The 22,439-nt window shown below is 38.4% G+C and overlaps 1 protein-coding gene across 13 annotated transcripts; it reads right to left on the bottom strand.

The window, feature by feature from the left end:
- Positions 1-685: 685 nt before the first annotated feature.
- LOC104249591 (histidine-containing phosphotransfer protein 4-like) lies at positions 686-8,686 on the bottom strand. Of its 13 annotated transcripts, none has more exons than XM_009806040.2 (8): positions 8,576-8,609; positions 8,132-8,191; positions 2,676-2,942; positions 2,100-2,227; positions 1,955-2,023; positions 1,398-1,469; positions 1,247-1,319; positions 686-973 (listed from the first exon to the last, which is right to left on the bottom strand). In XM_009806040.2, the coding sequence occupies exons 3-8, from the start codon at positions 2,730-2,732 to the stop codon at positions 899-901; spliced, it is 474 nt and encodes a 157-aa protein (XP_009804342.1). In that variant the 5' UTR covers positions 2,733-2,942; positions 8,132-8,191; positions 8,576-8,609; the 3' UTR covers positions 686-898. The 13 variants fall into 13 exon arrangements, 11 of the variants coding, with proteins under 11 accessions (XP_009804342.1, XP_070006141.1, XP_070006142.1 ...); XM_070150040.1 differs by lacking the exon at positions 8,576-8,609 and adding an exon at positions 8,435-8,569; XM_070150041.1 differs by lacking the exon at positions 8,576-8,609 and adding an exon at positions 3,131-3,315 and having other exon boundaries at positions 8,132-8,154.
- Between the last annotated feature and the right edge of the window lie 13,753 nt (positions 8,687-22,439).

Below are 22,439 nucleotides of genomic sequence, written 5' to 3'. Positions count from 1 at the left end.
AGCAACAGGCTAACCTCACGCTGGCAGTCTGGCATACACTTGGAGCAGATTAGAAGGATCAAAGTTCAATATTTACTAATCTCTGCTACTTTCCACCAACACAAACACTGGGTAACTCGGCCCCTGAAAACTTAAGTAGAGGGGAAGAATTCCAAGATTTTCATTCCACCCCATCTTGCCAATCTTGTGCATACAATGCTAGACATATATATAGCTTTATACGCTTTAGTCCAGCAAAAAGCGGGCTTCAACGCGTACTGCTAAGTCATCGCTAAGGTTTATCTAATAAAAAGGCGACTATATATAGTTGTAAATACTCACATTTACAAAAGATTTGATTCAACTAATACTGACCAAGTTTTTGGATGAACTGAACCCAAAAGATTTCGTCATTGAACCAAAACTTTTGATGCATATTCAATCCTATTATAGCATTCAAGTATCAAACCTTAAAGCAAATATGTACCAAATTCTCATGTCAAACACCGCTCCCAAGCAAAACCATCTCAAAAAGAACAAAGCAATTGGAAACAACAACAACAGCAGACTCAATAAAATCCCACAAGTAGGGTCTGGGGAGGCAATGTGTACGCAGACCTTATCCCTACCTTATGAAGGCAGAGAGGCAGGCAACAAAGCAATTGGAGAAAAGGAACATGATAAGAGACCATCCCAGACACTTGCATTAGTAACATGATAATAGATTATAGAAGTCATAATGACCAAAAGTAGACCTGAGATCAGTGACTCAAGTTATTAACACTACAATCAGGGATACAAAGAAAGCAAATAGAAGTTGCTTCCTCTTATTCCCATTTTTTTCCATACATCTACTCACATATCCATTTACTTGATTGACTTATCTTCTGAAGGCGTTGGCTGACCGGGATGCCACTTCCTACTCGCTGTCAGTATCCATATACCCATACTCGGGTTGGTCCTCTATCTCAGCAGGTGGAGCTTGCTTCCTCAGCTGAAAAGACCAAATTGAGAAGTTAAAAAAAAGGGCAGCCCGGTGCACAAAACATCCCGTGTTCACGTAGGTTCCGGGAAGGGCCACACCCCAAGGGATATGATGTAGACAATCTACTCTAATATAAGCATTAGTGACTGCTTCCACAGCTTGAACTCATGACCTATAGGTCACAATGAGACAATTTTACCATTGCTCCAAGACTTCCCTTCTAAAACAATGACTATAAAAATGCAAAAAATGAGAAACTTTTTATACGATATTCAAGAGAACCTTGAAGTAATTATCCAGTTTGAATTGCAAAAACTCATTCTCCTGCTTAATTCGCTCAAACGCAAGCTTGCACCTGTTTACATATCTGAAGTCAATACAATCACAATCATCTGCAAAAAATAAAGCCATAAATTTCCTCCTTAGATCTTACGCTTCAAAATCTCCACGCTTTAGGTGTTCCCTCATGCAATCGATTTGATGCGTCACTTTTATAGCTCCCATACTGCAAACACAACAGAGTAGACTCAGTTACTAGGGAATACTTTTTTTTTTTTTTTTTGATAAGGTAAAGATTTTACTAGGCAATACTAAAACAGGATTACAATAAGCCAACAAATTAAGAATGGAGTGGATGCTAATAAGAAAATGCTTTTAAATGTGAACATACCATTGGAAATAGCCAACTGTAGATAATTTTCACAAGCTTCAAAAGTACCTCTTTTTTACTTCCCCATAAAGCATCCTACATTCACGAAGGGTCCGGAAAAGGGACGTACCCTAAGGGGTAATGACATAGGCAGACTACCTGATGCAAATATCCATGGCTGACCTATAGGTCACATGGAGACAACTTTACTGTTGCTTCAAAGCTCCCCTTCACCCCCCCCCCTCCCTCAACCCCACACAAAAAGGAACTAGGAAACGAAAAAAATACAGGGAGAAAAAGGAGGAAACGATACATGAAGATGAAGAAACGAAAACACTCACGCAGTCGCCATTCCCTTGAACCGATGAAGGAGGCCCTCTATAGAATGCACATCGTATGGAGGTGCTTGCCTATATGCATACATATCAGACCTGTGAGAGGGGAAGAAGTTGAAAAAGAAAATTAGAGAAGAATACAAATACTTACAGTTCTGGCACTATTAAGCCAACAAACTTAGCTGCATCCTTGAAATAGTCAGCACAAACATCCTCAAGATAGCCCTCATTGTTGGATTCCAAACGCTCCAGTTGAAGAAATTGCCGATCAAGGAGTTTCTGTATACAAACAAGCAGTTCATTTCCATCACGTGTCTTTTCATTTTGAGTAGAAAGCTCATTCTATAAGTAGCGGTTCAAGAAAAAGGACATGTATAAGCATCCCTCAGCAATTCCAACTTTGCATACATCAAACTTGTTATCGAGAATGTATCATCATGATGGGGCGTCAAGAAAATTGCAAGAAAATCAAATTTTGGGCGCTAGAATCTGGCACTTTGTCCTTCATTTATCGCTTTTAAGCTAAGAATCATAGTCCTTTGCCTATTAAATTTTTTCGCAAAATTAGTCAATTTTTCTTTTATCGCATCAAGAGTAGTAGATTTCCATCAAGGTACCAGTTTACCCTGCTATCATTGCCACCCTGAAGATGAATGATGGATAAAAGAAATAAAAAGGAAAAAACCTGATCAAAAAGAGAAAGTAGGGAATAGGATCTGAATCAGACCTCGTCGAAAAGTGACTGCCTCAAATTGGCAATGTATCGAGCAAAATCACTTGCCATCCTCGGTAGTATCGAGTTTCTTCAAAGCTAGCAGAGAGGATGTGAAGAGCAAGAAACTCGGTGCAACAAAGCCTTGAACACGAGTACGTTTATATAGGGTTGATGATCCAATGGGATGATATACATGACAGTTGTACAATAAATGAAAAACGACGCAGATGTTTGAGCAAGTCATGCAGTTGCCACATTTGCAACCAAAACTGCAGCCATCTGCTTGTCAAAACATCATGAAATTATCACTTCATTACTTCTATATAATCTAGGTAGATTTACCGTATCTACTCTTGTAATCGCATGAAATAAATAAGAGAGAGGTCCAGAAATCCTTATAATGAAATTGGTTTAGGATTCTCCAATTGATTTTCTTTAAATTAGTAAAATTCATTGAATGCACGAACCTTGCACGCACCAAGTTTTCCGAAAAATCCAAGGCCATCAAGCTCGAGGTTATTAAATAAGATAACAGTGAAAGTCTTCCCTTTCTACAAAATATCTTTTCGACCTTTGGAGAACTTCTTTCGTCTCCGGATTTTTTGTTCCATATTTTGCTGAATGCTTATATCCAAAGTTTCCTAATGCATCCCTAGACAACATTAAACTATGCATTGAAATCACAAATTCGACCATTTTGATAGCTTTAGAAGCAGAGTTTCATCTTATGGATACTACCTATAGATAGTCTTCAGTCAAAATGACAACTAAACATTTTTCACTAAATAGAATTTGCACTCGCATTCAAAAAATATAAGTTAGAAATTATTCTATAACCCAATGAAGAGAAATTAATCAGAATCAACATCTCTTTATAACTAAATAAAGTCGAAGTGTAGCATAAATGAGGTGGTGAATTGAGAGGTATGATATGCTCAAACGACTTCATATACACTGCAGTTCTATGTGGTTTGCCTTTAACAGTGCAGAGATTGATAAGCCCAGAACTTGTATAACCTCATTATAAGGCTTCACTTTAAAATCTTTCTATCTATGATTCTTTACTTTATGATACTGCCACTTAATCCAGAAAAGTGAGAGATGTAAAGAGACAAAAATCGAACCCAACCAAGAAATATCCAACTCAAATGTAATAAAACCAATGCTGAAGTAAATCGAAGTACCAGTAAAATGCTCACCATATAAGAACGATCAACTAAATCGGAACCCAACTTTTACATCCAAGCAGCGAATATTACATTATCGCCAAGAACTAAGCAGTAGAAAGTCTTATAGGGGTACTGAAAATATTGTCATATATTGGATCTTCTCTGAGATTTGTTAAAGGCATGCTTACATATATGGAACAAAGTTCGGTACATTCTCCCTTAGCGATGCCGTAAACTATATTCGATGCACTTTCATCAACTATCTTTTCTTATTTTGTTGCAAACTAATTGTGCTAGTGGGAGGCAACAAGTATCCAGCAGAATAGTCGAGGTGAGGACACGCTAGCTCGCACACTACTAATTTAGGAAAAAAAACCCTCCTTTTTTTTTTGAAAAGGTAACATATTTATATATAAATAAAAGACTAAACAAAAGTTGTGAAATCACCCATAATTACAAGGAGGCCTAATAAGAAAAGACGCTCCTAATCCTTTGTCTTCTCATAAGGATTCTAAAACATCAAAAATAAATTCATGATATTCTAAATATTCTCCTTTACACCAAAAGTAAAAAAGAACTAAACATTTCATTTTCATCTTTTGAATGTTACTGTATCTATCTTCAAAGCATCTTTGATTTCTTTCTTCCCAAATTGTCCACCAGATGCAAGCTGGGACAATCTTCCTCTCTTTATTACTGGATAGGTTGCCTTCTCTGTTCCCACATGTTAAAACTTCAGGTATTCTTCTTGGCATAACCCACAGTATTCCCCTCAAATTGATGAATATCCTCCGTAATTGTAAAGTCACTCTATAGTGCAAAAAGAGATGATTGATTGTCTCTGCCTCCTCTCCACGTAAGTAACATCTAGAACATAGCTGGAATCCTCTTTTGATCAAATTATCCGGAGTTAGTACTGCCTCCTTTGCCAACAACAATGTAAAGCATGCTACTTTATAAGGAATTTTAACCTTCCAAATCAATTTCCATGGCCAGCAGCCAATCTGATTGTTTGAGATGTTGAACTCCTTATATGCTGCTTTAACTGAGAACTTCCCTTTGCTATTCCCTTGCCATGTGACCCTGTCTTCTGCAGTAGAGGTCACTTTGAATCGTTCCAAATTCTTATAGAATTCTATTAATTTATTAATCTCCCAATCATTTAATAGTCTTCTGAAGGTCAGAGTCCATCCTTGATTTGTCCAAACCTCTGCTACTGTTGCTTCCTGTTGTTGGTTCAGTAAATAAATATCAGGAAAGGGTTGTTTTAGTGATCCTTGACCTAACCAATTATCCTCCCAGAAAGATACCTTCAAACCATTACCAATTCTGAAGTTTGACTTGTTAATGATCTTAGGCCACAAATTTCTAATAGACTTCCACAACTGACCTCGTATGGATTTCTCACAAGCTTGCTTATCCATTTTCCTTCCATGCCATACTTTTCTCTGACTACCTCCTTCCATAAAGATTGTTCTTCTGAAGCAAATCTCCATACCACTTTATCAACAAACTTTGATTCTGGATCTTCAAGTTCTTGATTCCCAATCCCCCTTCCTTCTTGTTAACTGTGAGTGAGGTCCATCTAACCAAGTGAATTTTCTTCTTGTCATTATTGCCTTCCTATAAGAAATTTCTTCTCAAAGCATCTATTCTATTTACCACCAGTGTTATTAAAAGTGCTCGCTTCTCGCTTTAAGCGCTGAAGCAACGCGAGGCGCTGGGCTATCGCTTTTCTGCCCCAAAAGCGACTCACATTTAAAAAGCGCACGCTTTAACCGAGAAGCGCCTCGATGGAAAAAGTGCAAAAAAGTGTGCTTAAGCGACGTGAAGGCATCTGCTAGGTTTTTTTTTTAAAATTTTTGGCTAATAAACCATCTGTTAACAAATAAACATACGTTCTTCTGCTGCTCCAACGACTGCTGCTCCAACGACTTCTTCTTCTTCCTATTTTTTTCACTTTCTAAGCGCTGATTTTGTGCCCTAAAACTATGCTCTATTTTCTGGTTTATTGCTCTATTTTTGTGCCCTAAAACTATGCTCTGTTTTCTGGTTTATGCTCTCTTTTGTGTTTTTGTTTTGCATTTGCTTAATATGTTATTACTTTTGAGGATTATTCACTATCTAGTTTTAGTATCTATTATTTGCTTCTTGATTCAAGAATTGAAACATTTGCTTAATATGTTATTTTTAATGAATTCTTAGCCATTTATCTATGCCTATTTTTTTTAATGTATGTGTTAAATTGCGCTTCACATGAAAAAAGCGCGCGCGTTGCTTCTCGCTTCGGTGAGGCGAGGCCTCATCGCTTTTTTGCGCTTAACGCTTTCCAAAACACTGTTTACCACACTCGCTGGTACTGGGAATAGAGACATCATATATGTGGGCATAGCATCAAGAACTGAGTTTATCAGGACCAGTCTTCCTCCCATGGACAAGTATTGACTCTTCCAATTAGCTAGCTTCTTCTCGCATTTCTCTAAGACCCCATTCCATATCCCTTTGACTTGCTTTTGGCCCCCAAAGGCATTCCCAAATACACAGTCGCAGGTTGCCTATTTTACCACCAAGAATTCCAGCCAAGTTTTGGAGCTCCATTACCTCAGGATAAACAAAATTTTTATCCCAATTAATGTGTAAGCCAGAAATGGCTTCAAACAGGATAAAAATGACCCTCAACATCTGAAGGTGACCTCTATCAGCTTTACAAAATACAGAGCGCCATCCGCTTATTGTAGATGGGAGATCTCTAGTTGACTACCTGCCCTGGAACTTACCCTGAAGCCTCTTATCCAATTGTTTATCTGAGCTGTCTTTAATATGTCATTCAAACCTTCCATGGCAATGATGAATAAAAAGGGAGAAAGGGGATCACACCGTCTCAAGCCCCTCTAAGAAGAAAAGAAACCAACTGGTGAACCATTAATCAAAATTGAGAATCTCACTGTACTAATGCAGAATTTGATCCAATTGACCCATCTTCCACCAAACCCCATCTTTCTTAAAGTCTAGCAAAAAGTTCCAATTCAAATGATCATAGGCCTTCTCAATATCCAGCTTGCATAAATACCAGGCTCCTTGCTTAGTATCCTTGCATCACACATTCATTAGCAATTAGAATGACATCCATTATCTGTCTACCTTTAATGCCATCTGCTGAACATCCACCAACTTGTTCACCACCTTCTTGAGTCTCTCCGTCAACAACTTGGAGACGATTTTGTAGATGCTGCCTACCAAGCTAATAGGTCTGAAGTCTTTCAGTTCCTTGGCTGCAACCTTCTTAGGAATTAAACCCACAAAAGTGGCATTAAAACTTTTCTCGAAGATACCCTGGTAATAGAAGTTCTGAACAGCAACTACCACTTCCTTATTCACCACTTCTTAGCAATGTATGAAGAAGGCCATTGAATACCCATCAGCGCCAGGTGCTTTATCCCCGGCACATGCCTTAACACTTTCCCATATCTCCTGAACACTAAAAGGAATTTGAAGCATTTGATTGTCCTCAGTAGTAATCCTAGACAATTTCTAAAATTACCTTGGGGTCTCCATTCCTCTTCTTCAGAATATAGATTTTGATAGAAAGTGACAATCTCTTTCTTGATAACTTCAGGATTCTGCACCAATATCCCTTCTACTATCAGTTCCTCAATGTGGTTGTATCTCGTGTGTGCATTTGCAGTTCCGTGAAAAAAAACTTAGTATTTTTATCCCCTTTCTTCAACCACAAGGCTCTGGATCTTTGTCTTCATGCCACCTCCTCATGCCACCTTTTTTGCCAATATTGAACATCAACTGTTCTTAGAGCCCGTTTGGATTGGCTTAAAAAAGTGATTTTTCAGCAGAAATAGCTTTTAAGCCGAAAAACAATAAGTTGGGGTTGTCCAGCTTATTACTTTTGACTTGTTTTAAGCAATTTTTAATTTATTTTAAGCACATTTTGTCTTTGCCAAATATTAAAAAAAGCTAAAAAAGCTTAAAAGCTGAATTGACCAGCTTAAAAGTCAATCCAAACACTCTCTTAATCATATTATTCTGCTACAATTCACGTATTCATTTCTCATATAATAAGGAAACCTATACAACAATAACAAAATAAAATAAAATAGTGTAATCCCACAAGTGGGGTTTGGGAAGGGTATTGTGTACTTAAACCTTACCCCTAGCTAGAAGTAGAGAGGTTGTTTCTGATAGAGTAGTAGCAAGTAGTAACAACAATAAGATAATAAAAAAAACAAAGTGAAAGGAACAACATGCAGTAGTAGAAATCTACCAATAATAGAATATGAGACTAACACTGATACTGCTGGTATAGGAAGAGACACTCTGGACTACCTACTAGACCTCCATACTTCCCTGTCAAGGCAGCCTATAGTTGTTAGAAAGATTACCAATATCCCTTAGCTTCTTAAACAAAAGTGAGATTTCAAACATTTAACTACCAAAATGACTATCTCAATTTCTTGACAAACAACAATTGGAAAAAATCAGAGGTAAAAAAATTATAAAATCACCAAAATCAACTTAAAGTTATAGCAACATTAAGTTTACTATCCAGCCTCCTCTAATTACAGGCTTCTCTTCTCTTCTCCTAGGTACCTTAACTTGGTTTGAAAGGTGACAGCAAAACGCATAATTGCCGAAATAGAAGTAGTAATGAGTAATGACTTAACTTCATTAAATAATCTAACTATGATAAAGGAAATAGGATTATAACTATAATTGCAATATGCTCTTTACCTGACATGGCAGGAGAGCAGTACCTGAATCTTGGCCATTTTGAGAGATAATAGTTCCGAGTCTCGGCCTTAACGTTAACTCTTCAGGCTAGAACTGAAAACTAGAAATGGGTTTAGCCCAGAATGACCCATAATAAAATTGTTTCAGCGCAATCGATTATTTGCTGGGCTAGTTGGGCGGGTTAGTTGGGCTTGGGCTCAAAATGCCACCCGTAACTATGAGAGAGAGAAGGCCCATGTCTAGGCCTTAATGGGGCGAAGTGCAGCAATATCCACTTTTAAACCCATTATTTAAAATATATTTATAATATATTTAAAGATTAGCTAATTTACCTAAACTTCAGGACTTAGTTTCAATGACGGACCCAAAATTTTCATAAGCAGGGTCAAAAACTATTGTAAAGTCATGATACAACCATAGTAAAGTCGATACCGTGCATCATTTTTAAGCTTTTTCTCTTCTTTTTTAAGCACTTGGAAAAAGAGATATTAATGTTGATGTCATCGTTTAAGAAAAGAGAAATATCAATTATTAAATTTAAATTTTAACAAAACAAGTACATTTTGATAAATTTTACTTTCAAGCATATGCTCTTAAATTATTTTTTCTTTAAATTTGTTAAACTCTAACATACTTCAACAAAATCTAACAATTTCTTAGAAAAATAAAGCAAATTCTACACATATAAATTATAAACTAATAAAGTAACCAAAAAGAAAAGAGAACTATAATGTAAACAAAACTAACAAAGTGTACTAGAAGGAAGAAAGTTGTATGGTAATCAAATAATTTTAATATAGCAAAAACTAATTAAATATAAACGAAGTCAAAATATTCTAAACATGACAAATGTGTGTCAACAAATTCTGCCACAGGACAAAATCAACAAACTCTTATGAAATATATATCATATTATCGGATTAGTAATCTAAATACGTGGGCTTATTTTTGTATTTGCTCAAACAAAAAGAAATCAAACTTCACAGAGTGCCTTAGGATAACTTTTTTTTTTTCAAAAAGAGGACAATCGAGCCAGCACGAACTCGATCTCGGAACTTCTTGAACTGTTTGAACACATTAGACCATTGCTTCACAGCATTCCTATTTGTCAAGTGGGTTCATGTGCAATAATATAATAGAAACTTGTCTTTTTTCAATATAATTTATACATATAAACAGTATTTTTTTCGCAAAGCGGATTCAGTTGAACCCACTAGCTTCGACGTGGGTCCGCCCCTGCTTAGTATCCTTAATTTTTGAGCTGCTAATTTAAAATTCAGAACTAACTGTCCTGAATTTCTGAACTACTTTTAAAATTAGGGTTTTTACACAAATAGCCAGCCATATTAATTATTTACTTTTCTTAGCCATATACATAGATTATACATTAATTATACAAATTTTAATACATATATTATGCATATATTATACATTCACTGGCTATTTTTAGTTAAGTGATAGGGTGGACGGTTATTTGGGCTAATTCTTCTTTAAAGTTCAGGACATAAGATTTCAACTTTTGGACACAATTTTCGAACTTTGGTACACGATATCCTAAAGTTTGAGCTTTGAGGTTTAAATTCTAGAACGTTGTGCCCTGAAGTTTGAGCGAAATTGATTAATCTTTAAATACATTAGATATTGTGATTATATTTTAAATAATATGCTTAAATATGGCAACTTGGTGTCGTTTCCACCCTTAATGTTAACTCCTTGGGCTGCTTCCTGAATATTTGGGTTTGGGTTTTAAACAATTATTCAGTAAAAATAGTACGGTATAGCCAGTTTTCGGACTGGTCATTCAAAAATAGCCAGAGTTTACGAAGTCAATGAAAAATAGCCACTATTTTGCTGCAACAGAGACCGGTCCAGCATAATATACTGGAGTTCGGTGCACCTGTGTATGAACTCCAGCATATTATGCTGGACCGGTATACTTTGTTGACTCCAGTATAATATACTGGAGACTGGAGCACCGGTGCTCCAAACTCCAGTATATTATACTGGACAATTATACTTGCTGGAACTCCAGTATATTATGCTGGAGTTCTAGTGTACTTATGCTGGAACTCCATCATATTATGCTGGAGTTCCAGCATACTTATCTTGGAACTCCAGTATAATATGCTGGAGTTCAAGCATACTTATGCTGGAACTCAAGTATAATATACTGGCGTATTTTCCGGAGTTTGAACAGTGTTTTCGTTCAGATTTATCTTTACATGAAAAGTGGCTAAATTTTTATTATTTTTGAAACTGTGCTATTTTTGAACGATCAGTTGTAAATTTGGCTATTTTTAAATTTCTCCCTCACATTCGTGCTCTATAAAAGAAAAAGCCCATACTTCTGGAGAGGGAAAATTAGTGGAAATGACACGAGATAGCCACTTTTTAGCATTACCGTTTAAAATATATCCACATTAATTTGACCAAATATTAAACTTTAATGCACAACTTATAATAAAAATATATTACATTAGTATATACTTTCATAATTAAAATTTTCATTTAAGTCCATTAAAATATATGCTTGTATATTTTTATTCCATTACACAAAAGGATCTTTCATGCATAATGTCTAATATTTAAAGATCTGTACATACAACCTTTTCCATTTGATAAGGTATAGATTTAATGATCCGAACATATCTTTTTTAGACTTTTTCTATCAATATTTAAATTTTTTATTTTTTAGTAGCTTATAGCTTAAAAATGTGTGCATTAGAGTTTAAATTTTTGTTCATTTATTTATGAATTTATTAATAATGTAGTTACTTTTTTAATAATCAATTAGTGAACATGCTTATATTTTGAGATTTTAAATTAAAATTATCTTTTTATCTTTTATGTAACACTAAAAAGAAATAAAAGGTTAATTTTTGGATAATTTTTATCTATAACAGCCAAAAGATATTTGAATGATGAATGATGTTATATGTGTATAACAACCATTCACATAAAAGCCAAAAAATATGGAAACTAACGATATTGTTATAAAGAGGCTTGACTGTGCTTTATTCTTCTTCTTTTTTGTTATTTTTTTTAGGAATTTTACACGGCATATAACCTATTTAAGATTATTCTCACAAATAGTATCGCATTAACCTCTTTGGTTTTTTAAAAGAGGAGTCATAACTCATAACTCCACCTTGATGTTGTTAATTGATATGTTTATTTGATTCACATCTTAATTTAGGTTTCTTAAATCAAATGAGCCAAATATGAAGTTTCTTCTACATTGTTTCTTTGCACTTTTTTCCTCCTTTTTATGAGGACTAATGACCTTCAGCTCTAAATACCACAATCATGTATACAGAGTCAAATTAATTTCTTTTTCTTTATATATAATTGTTGTTGAAATTCGAATCAAATTATTGCCGAATAGATCAACTTGCATATATTGTTCCAAATAGGATTAAATTAATTTTCGCTAGTTTTAAAAATATATAGCTACTTGTATTCCACGTGATTAATTGGACATACAAATTGATAATTACTCCCTCAGTTCACTTTCAATTGTTCACTTTTGACTTTATACGCCTCATAATTGTTTGACTAAAAGATATTGGAATCTTTTTGAATAAATTAATCAAAGAAAGTGAAGGGGTAAATCTTAGTTAGACATAATAAATTCTAGATCAATGAGCTAATCAAAAGAATAATATATGAGATGAATAGAGACAATCAATCTTATTGAAATTCTTCATTGGGGCTCCAATGAATCAATGGGAGAGACAGTTGTACATGTTTTTTCTCCTGGAGATTACTTCTTTCTTCTTCTTCTTCATAGTGAAGATTACAAGGAGAGAGCTTAGGAGAGAGGATGGAGAGTAGCCCCCCTTAATCGAAGGTTTTTCCACTATATATATAGTCAAAGAACCTTTGCAATTTACTTGGTCCGACGCTTTCTCACACCAAGCATGCCTTGGTCATCCTCTAGACATTGTTGCTTTTGATTCGACGGGTATCGAGAGTGTCGGATGTGGAGTAGACCATGTCATCTTTTGCTGCCTTGCCGCCTGGGCGGGACGTTAGTCAGCTTGACCGAGACGGTCAGATTTTGACCAATATAGTTAGTCCCTCCGTTTGTCGGGGTCGTCCCCTGTCGGTCCAGACAGACGGATCATGATTGCTATGAATTTGAGAGAAATCTGACTTCTCGTTCCTCAGTTATGCTATTTAGGTTTCAAATGAGATGGCGACATTCTTTCGATATCCTTAGATCATTGCGGCTGTTTCGGAACCGAAACGTCGTTTGGTATTAAAACGTCTTTTCGTGGTTGCTGCCATTATGCCACACGTTACTAGGGAACTAAAACGTTCGTGCCCTATCAAATTCGATTGGTGACTCTTGGATTTCATGCTTGGGGGGATTTATGTCTCTTATAAATAGGAGGATCATTCGACTGATACACTTCTCTACTTTGTGTTTGAAAGAATTTTGTGAATATACTTTCTTCCTGATACTCCGAATTTTCATTCGCCCCCATTTAACTGAAAATTTTCATCCTTCCTTTCCATTGTCTTTTTGCCACACCATCTTGGCGAAATGGTCGGTGATTCTTCTCGCACTGATCTCCCTGTCACAATTCTGGCGCCATAGAATGTTGCTCTGACCACGGGAGGAGTGGAAGTGGTGGAAGATGAAGAATTTCCATTAGTAGTTGAGATCTTGCCTCGTCCTGGGAGAGAATTGAACGATTTCAGCGGTCGCACCGGGGTGGAGCCGGAACCTGTCCCTTCTATTATGAAAGAAGAAGACATTGCAGAGTTGAAAGCTAGGTGGGGGCTCCCCGGTTATGCTGACATGCGACCGGCAATAGGGAACGACATAGTTCATTTTGACCGTCCTGGGTACTGCGTGCTTTATGCCTACCCCTTTCTTATTGTATACACACTTCCTCTCCCTCTCCTAGTGGTAGATTTCTACCGTTTTTATGAGTTATGCCCCACCCAATTTTCGTCGTACCTGTACAAGATGTTCCTTATGTTGCTCAAGTTTGCGAAACTCGCCAGCCGCGAGATCACTTTGGATCACATGCTCAATATCTTCGCCCCTCAGCTTATCCGCGACACGATGCTTCACATGCGTCCTCGGGGGTCGAAGAGTCTGGTGGTGAAAATGGACGATAGAGCCAACCGTTGTTTCTACGAGAATTATTTATATGTGCGGACCGAGCACATTGTGGCGGATCTGACGGGGTTTCTTGAGAAGTGGAACTTTGCACGTAAGTTTCTTATGTATTTAGTCGTACATATATCCGACCACTTTTTGTTAGAGTACTAAGCCCTGTTATACCTTCACAGCCAAGAAATTGCCTCCTCTATCTGTCGAAGGTATTCGCGAGTGGGTGAGCGCCATTCTTCCCCATCGGCGGGGGTTCGCACATGGCCTTTTATATTTAAAATTTGAACGCAGGCCCCTTACAGGTGAGATGTCGTTTCTTTGTGCTATTTTTCCTCTCTTTTTACTTAGTTTCTTATGTGCTTTTTGTCGATGCCAGGGAGTGTGGAGAGCAAGGGCTCCTCAATTGGATTTTCATCAGACGACATCATCTGTTCGCCCTATTGCAGTACCTACCACTCGGCCTTCATCGAGGGCTGCTTCAGTCGAGTCGGCAGCTGTGGTTATTCTTGCAGAGGCCACTTCTCAGACTGAGGTCCCGACTCGTGTCGCTCGTTTGACAGGTGAATCTCCTCGTGCTGAGGAAGAAGAAGGGCCATCAAAGAGGCGGCGAGTGGACGAGGCAACCCCTCCAACTGTAATACACCTGGACGACTCTTCCCCGACAGGATCTGGGGTGGGGATTGATACCACTCCGCCCATAGAGATGGAGACAGCCGTCGTATCTGCCCCATCGACGGAGATTCCTGCCACTGTCATTGATCAGCAACCTGCTGTGATGGGGGGACAGTTTTATGAGGCTGCCTTTGTGGTTTCGGACGTACCCTCGTCCTCCGTTCCTGGTCGTGCTTCCTCCTTAGTTGCTGAAAGAGGAAAGGGAATTGTCGTCGACGATTATGAATCTGAGTCGGACCTCGATCCTGATGATGTTAGGATGTTTGAGGAAGATATTACCCACTCGGTGGTTCATGCGGGAGGCCCGACCCGTATTCTTGAGATTTCTTCGGATGTTAATCTCTTGAGGGACACGAAGGATCTAGTGCCACAGTTCGACATTTTGTGCTCCACCGCCGAGAACGAGGCTCTCCAGAACGTTCCTGATATCGATTTAATGAATGAGGTGGCTGCTATGGGCTTGAGAGTATGTCGCACTTTTTCTTTTATACTTCTCTCGCTTTTTTTGTAGATATGACTTTAACCCATCTTCTCATTTTTCAGACGTACATGGTGGAAGTGGAGAGTATGCGCAGGGCCGACATTCGGGCCAAGTTTTTCTTGAAGATGTTGGAAAAGTATTGACGCTACCGCAACAAGTGCCATGAGATTCACGAGTGACTGAGGGAGAATCTTGGTGCTCGTTCCCTCGGCGAGGAATTGGAGAAGAGAGACCAGTAGTTGATGGAGGCCATTAGCAGGAACAGTGTGCTCAAAGAGCAGCTTCGCGCGAAGGATGAAGAGCTCGAGGTAAGAAAGGGGGTGGCCGCAGAATGTGACTATCTGCAGGAGACTGAGGTCAATGCAAGCCGAGATGGACCAGAATCTTATCAAGGTAGAGGCGATGAGTGCAGAGTGGATGGGAAAGATGGCCGAGTTGGAGAGAATGGTCGTCGGGTTGGGGAGTATCGAGAGTGCCTGGTTTGCGGCTTCATCAAGGGCGACGGCCTTGGAGAACACTATCTGCGTCCTTCAGTCGAGCAGGAGTTGGAGAGAGTGATGACAACGCTAATGGAGGTGAGGCTTGAGGAGCACATTGGTGAGATCGACCGGGAAGTTTCGACCTTAGGAGATCGGGTCGCCGCTCTTGAGGCTGAAAAGGAGCGACTGTTGGCTCAAATTAAATCTTCCTCCGTTGCTGTTCCCCGCCGCTTACACGAGCTTTGGGTTCATGCTGAAGCTTAGCGGGATATATACAAGAGCCTGTGGGAGGGGGGCAATGTTACTGAGGCCGCATATGAAGGAGCACGAGCAAAGGCGTAAGAGGCTCGTGTCAACTGTGGTTATGACTCTGCGACTCCGGAGGCCGAAGAGGGAGAGGATGATGAGGGAGAGCTTCCTGGAGATGATGGCGATGACGGTGGCGGTGATGACGCCGAGTGAAAGAATGCTGTCTTAGTCTGTTTTCTGTGTTTTTTTTATATTCATCGCCGGTTGTCGTTGTTCCTTTCTTCTTTTCTTCTTTTCCCCTCTTTTCTTTTTTTTCTTTGATGTTGGCTTGGGCCATGTGTAATCTGCGACCGTTAGCGCAGTGACTTTGTATAAAGAAGAATTTTTCGTTGTTATTTGCCTTGTACTTTATCTTTGTTTTCGCTTTTCGTGATTTTGGTGCGGGTAGATTCCCGAGTGGTGAGTCCCGGTCTTTCCTTCCCTTTTTGTTTACCGACGGCCCTTGGCCTTACATATATTTTGAACTTTTATCTTTGGCGATGGCTCATGGCCTCGGGGGTGTGATTTCGAACTTTTGTCGAAATTTCAACCCGTTGTTATTTGATTAAGGTCGAACTTCTTCTTTTAGGTGAAGGCGCTTAGCATTTAAGGGTGTTATTTTGAACTTATCGAAATAGTATCCCATCATTGTTCGATCGAAGTCGAACTTCTATTTTTGGCGGAGGCCCTTGGCCTTAAAGGGTGTTATTTCGAACTTATCGAAATAGTAACAGTCATCGTTCGATCGAGGTCGAACTTCTTCTTTTTGGCGAAGGCCTTTGGCCTTAAGGGGTGTTATTTCGAACTTATCAAAATAGTAATTCATCATCATTCGATCAAGGTCGAACTCTTCTTTTTGGCGAAGTCCCCTGACCTTAAAGGGTGTTATTTCAAACTTATCGAAAGGCGAAATACATAAAAAAAACCCTCTAAGTTGTACACAACGGTCAGTTGAACACCTCAACTAAGACTATTTCCAGTTGAACACTTCAAGTACTTATAAAGTATATCAAGTAAACACTTTGCGCTGACATGGCGAATCAATTGTGTCTCACTACAAATTGAGCGCGTGAGGACATGAATTGTGTTCTTTTCTTTTTCTTTTCAGTTTAAAAAATAACCTTTATTTTTGTGGACCCACATACCTTCATCTATACTTCCCCTTCTTCAAAAATATTTTCACCATAGATGAAAAACAAGAAAACCCAAAGCACCAATGCCAGACCCCGTCACTCTATGATAAAAAATTAGCAAACATTACCAGACCATAGATGAAAATCAAGAATAAAACAAAGACATGGCAGCCGCCCCCGTTGCCCTTTTCACTGGTCAGACGATGCTGCTGCCGAAAATCCCATGGGCCGGCCAGTTGGTGACCCTGCTCCCTATTTTTTTCTGCAACCTTTTCAAACTATAATCGCCACTAGCCCAAGACCAGCAAGATGCCAGAAGCATAGAACAAACAAACCTGCCGGAAAACCTTCGTCGTTGACTAGGCCAAAAAATGGTGAAGACCGCCAGCCTTCACTCTCGCTCCAGATCTGACCTACTACCTTTTTTTCCGATTGGAATTGTCGAAAATTAATACGGAGGGAGGCATAAGTATTTGGAACTTGGAAGGGGGAAAAAGATGATGAATGCACTTAACTTTGGATTCTTATGAAATCCAGTGTTCTTATTTTTAGTTATTAGAACCTTCAAGGTTCAATCTAAATTTTTCTTTGCCCAATTTTTTGCAGATGAAATGGTGGTCATTGGTTCAACGAGTAAGGGGAAGGGTTTGAGAAAGCTTGGAAGGAGAGTTAGGGGAAGGAGGAACGCTGGTTTAGGAGAAGAAGTGTTTTTCTTTTTTAAATATATTTTTTTTGTTAATTACATGTGTCAATTTTTTATGGCAAAATTACACGTACCATTTTTTATTGGTTCATTTTCCATGTCATCGGCAAGTGCAACTCACGCATATGGCCGGATGTACTCAGGTGTTTACTTGACTTACTTAATAGCCACTTGAAGTGTTTAACTGGAAATAGTCTCAGTTGAGGTGTTCAACTGCCATTGTGGACAACTTGGAGGGGTCGTTTATGTATTTAGCCTTATCGAAATAGTAACCCGTCGTCGTTTGATCGAGGTCAAACTTCTCTTTTTGGCAGAGGCCCTTGGCCTTAAAGGGTGTAATTTCGAACTTATCGAAATAGTAACCCGTCGTCGTTTGATCAAGGTCGAACTTCTTCTTTTTGGCGAAGGACCTTGGCCTTAAGGGGTGTTATTTCGAACTTATCGAAATAGTAACCCGTCATTGTTTGATCGAGGTCAAACTCTTCTTTTTGGCGAAGGCCCTTGGCCTTAAAGGGTGTTATTTCGAACTTATCAAAATAGTAACCCGTCGTTGTTCGATCGAGGTCGAACTCTTCTTTTTGGCGAAGGCCCTTGGCATTAAAGATTTGTTATTTCGAACTTATCGAAATAGTAACCTGTCGTCGTTCGATCGAGGTTGAACTTCTTCTTTTTGGCGAAGGCCCTTGGCCTTAAAGGGTGTTATTTCGAACTTATCGAAATAGTAGCCCATCATCATTTGATCGAGGTCGAACTTCTCTTTTTGGCGAAGGCCCTTGGCCTTAAAGAGTGTTATTTAGAACTTATTGAAATATAAACCCGTCGTCATTCGATTGAGGTCAAACTTATTCTTTTTGGTGAAGGCCCTTGGCCTTAAAAGGTGTTATTTGAAACTTATCAAAATAGTAACCCGCCATCATTCGATCGAGGTCGAACTTCTTCTTTTTGGTGAAGGCCCTTGGCCTTAAAGGGTGTTATTTCGAACTTATCGAAATAGTAACCCGTTGTCATTCGATAGAGGTCGAACTTCTTCATTTTGGCGAAGGCCCTTGGCATTAAAGGGTGTTACTTCAAAATTATCGAAATAGTAACCCGTCGTCGTTCGATCGAGGTCGAACTTCTTCTTTTTGGCGAAGGCCCTTGGCCTTAAAGGGTGTTATTTCGAACTTATCGAAATAGTAGCCAGTCGTTGTTCGATCGAGGTCAAACTTCTTCTTTTTGGCGAAGGCCCTTGGCCTTAAAAGGTGTTATTTCGAACTTATCGAAATAGTAACCTGTCATCGTTCGATCGAGGTCAAACTTCTTCTTTTTGGCGAAGGCCCTTAGCCTTAAAGGGTATTATTTCAAACTTATCGTAATAGTAACCCGTCGTCGTTCGATCGAGGTCAAACTTCTTCTTTTTGGCGAAGGCCCTTGGCCTTAAAATGTGTTATTTCAAACTTATCGAAATAGTAACCTGTCATCGTTCGATCGAGGTCGAACTTCTTCTTTTTGGCGAAGGCTCTTGGCATTAAAGGGTGTTATTTCGAACTTATCGAAATAGTAACCCGTCGTCATTCGATCGAGGTCAAACTTCTTCTTTTTGGCGAAGGCCCTTGGCCTTAAAAGGTGTTATTTCGAACTTACCCAAATAGTAACCCATCGTCGTTCGATCGAGGTCGAACTTCTTCTTTTTGGCGAAGGCCCTTGGCCTTAAAAGGTGTTATTTCATACTTATCAAAATAGTAACCCGCCGTCGTTCGATCGAGGTCGAACTTCTTCTTTTTGGCGAAGGCCCTTGGCCTTAAAGGGTGTTATTTCGAACTTATCAAAATAGTAACCCGTCGTTAGTCCCAGTTTTTGGAGAGTTGGGCATCCTCCGGGGGAGTCCCCGTTTGCTTGATATTGTTTGCATCAGCGGGCATAATGTCGGAGAGTATGAAATGCTTCTATTTTGCTTATGTTCATGTTGTGCCCATATTGGAGTTTCTTTGCCTGATTCCGGCTTTCCGGCCTGAAGATGTCATCGGCGGGCAATATTTCGGTTGTCTTGTAGTAGTTTCTCATTCTTTAATTGAGATGTTCCTTTGCTCACTCGCCCGCCCGGTATTTGTGTTCCTGCTTGATCAATGAGCAGAAGGTGAGTTAAAATGATACTTTCCTTACCCCCATCAGATGGACCGGTGAACAAGAACAAGTTTGTAATGTTGCTCATTTTGTTTGGCATTTCGACGGTTGATGGGGCGAGGATTTCTAAATTCGGTGACTTTATTCGACTCTCTTTCTCCTTCTATGTTGCGCCTTTGTCCTGCGTGGGTTGGGTTTTGACTTAGCGCTCTTTTCGGTGGGTAATCGTGTTTCTTGTCTTTGATCTGGAAGAGACTAGGAAATTTCACTAAGAAATCCCCACAGACGGCGCCAAATTGTTTGACTCAAAAGATATTGGGATCTTTTTGAATAAATCAATCAAAGAAAGTGAAGGGGTAAATCTTAGTTAGACATAATAAATTCCAGATCAATGAACTAATCGAAAGAATAATATATGAGATGAACAGATACAATCAATCTTATTGAAATTCTTCATTGGGGCTCCCATGAATCAATGGGAGAGGCAGTTGTACATGTCTTTTCTCTGGAGATTACTTCTTTCTTATTCTTTATAGTGAAGATTACAAGGAGAGAGCTTGGGAGAGAGGATGGAGAGCAGCCCCCCTTAATCGAAGGGTTTTCCACTATATATATAGTCAAGGAACCTTTGCAATTTACTTGGTCCGACACTTTCTCACACCAAGCATGCCTTGGTCGTCCTCTAGACATTGTTCCTTCTGACTCGACGGGTATCGAGAGTGCCGAATGTGGAGTAGACCATGTCGTCTTTTGCTGCCTTGCCGCCTAGGCGGGACGTTAGTCAGCTTGACCGAGGCGGTCAGATTTTGACCATTACAATAATAATTATAGTATATATTTTACCATATAACCCCTATTCCCCTTATAATGATGGCATTCCAAAAAGTCATGAGAAATGATTTATGAATGAGCAGTTAATGATAAAGGTAAAACAGAAACAAAAGATTGTCTTTCTCTTGATTTGCTAAAATGGACAAGTAAAAATGAAAATATATTTTTGATAAATGAACAAGTAGTAAGACTGAATGGAAAGAATAGTAACTTGAAAAAGTCTTCGCAATTGGAAGCCAAATTAATAATTAATAATTTAGTGGTAACTTGAAAAAGTCTTCACAGAGTACAATATATGGGTTTCTTATTTTAAAGAATATACTATATCGTTTTTCATTTTAATTTCTTTTTTTGATACCTTGAAAAGTTAATAATATATCAGTATGTAAAATCCAAAGAGACAACAAGCATGAGGTGGATTAGATTGAGACTTAGTAGAATCAAGAATGAGTTATCAAATTTGGCAATTATTTAATATATACTGTAAGCATAAATAATTTTTTGGGGTAAATTTTCTTAAAATATGAGATTTATAATCTCAAAAATAAAATAAATTACTTGCTATATCTAACGGTGACCTCACATTATAAAAATTCCATAGTCTACCTACGTATAAAACTTAAAACCTTATAGAAATAGTATCGTGACATGGCCAAATTGTCGAATTCTTTAGACATGTTCACCTAATTTTGAATCAGTCCTTGACTTATTGTTTCTTCCCCCTCCCCCAAATAAAAAGGCCCAAGTGATACTATCGCACTTGTGAAAACTTGGTCAAAAGTGCGACAAGAAAATAAAAATATTGCTCTCTCTTTTTGTTTCATTGTACATATGTAGCAATTTTTTTTTAATTTTTCCAAAAAATAATAATATATTTTTATAATTTGAAGCTCTTTAATTTTAAACTTCTTTTTTTATTTGGTTTAAGGGTGGCATGTGGGCCGGTCCAGGCCCAGGACCGGCTCGGGACCGCGACCATGTGGGCTTTTGGGCCTAAACGGTCCTTAACCGATTAAGCCCGTGACCGTGGAGGTGGGCCGGTCTTCTGGGCCGGTCCTTCACTTTGGGACCGCAAGACCGGGACCGGACTGGTCCTTAGCGGGCCTAAACGGTCCCAACGTTCAGATTTAAAAAAAAAAAATTTGCCCGTTTGGGCATTTAAAAAGTAGCCGTTTGGGCTGCCAAAATAGCCGTTGGCTATTTGTAAAATAGCCAATTTAACTCCTCCCCCCCCCCCCCCCAACATTGTTTTAACCCCAAACTTTTTATAATTAATCTTTTCCTTATTTTCAACTATAAATATCCATCATTCTTTCATTTTTCTCACAAAATCATCAATCTCTCTCTAATTTTCTTCTATAATTGCTACTATTGCTTACTTTATTGTTACAATTTATGAAAAAATTGTGAAGTTGGCGAATTGAAGTCTTCAAATCTTCAACGATAATCAATTTTCAACAAGTTGTTCGTCAATTCGGTAAACTCATTCCAACTCTTAATTTTTAATATTATAGTTTTATTTGTTTTTTATTTATTTTTTATTATTTGATTAATTAAGATGACTTCCTTAAAAAAACTTTTTGGTAAAAATAAGAAAAAATCCAAGATTGGCTAATCTAGTGGCCAATTTGTTCCTCCTCCACTTCCCTCGGCTCCCCGACCCAAACTCAATACCCATCCCACATATGCTATTCTTGATAGTGATAATAGTTTATTACAATTTATTGATAGTAAATTTTTCCATAATGTTGGAGCTAGTGAACAATTAGACCATGAATTAATGAATGCTCTTTATTCTAATCCAACTATTGATGAAAATGATGAGGAGCAAATAGATTTTGATGAAACACAACTAGATGACGATACACCCACTAGTCCTGCTCTTGAAGTTAACCCAACTTATGATAATCCAAATGATGCTCTGTCTGACCCTCCTGTTACTACCCCTACCCTTTTTTAGATAACGTACCACACTGACAAAAACATCTATTGTTTGGCCATTTTTTACTCAACAAATTGAAAAAAATAAGGCTAAGTGTAAAACTT

Source organism: Nicotiana sylvestris, chromosome 6 (assembly GCF_000393655.2).
Source record: "Nicotiana sylvestris chromosome 6, ASM39365v2, whole genome shotgun sequence".
Classification (NCBI taxonomy): domain Eukaryota; kingdom Viridiplantae; phylum Streptophyta; class Magnoliopsida; order Solanales; family Solanaceae; genus Nicotiana; species Nicotiana sylvestris.
Note: the sequence above shows the minus strand (reverse complement) of the source record. Positions and strands in the feature narration are given on the sequence as shown.

Excerpts from the sequence above, each read along its gene's own strand:
- LOC104249591 (XM_070150038.1), bottom strand. The coding sequence starts at position 5,328 with ATGGAGATTTGCTTCAGAAGAACAATCTTTATGGAAGGAGGTAGTCAG.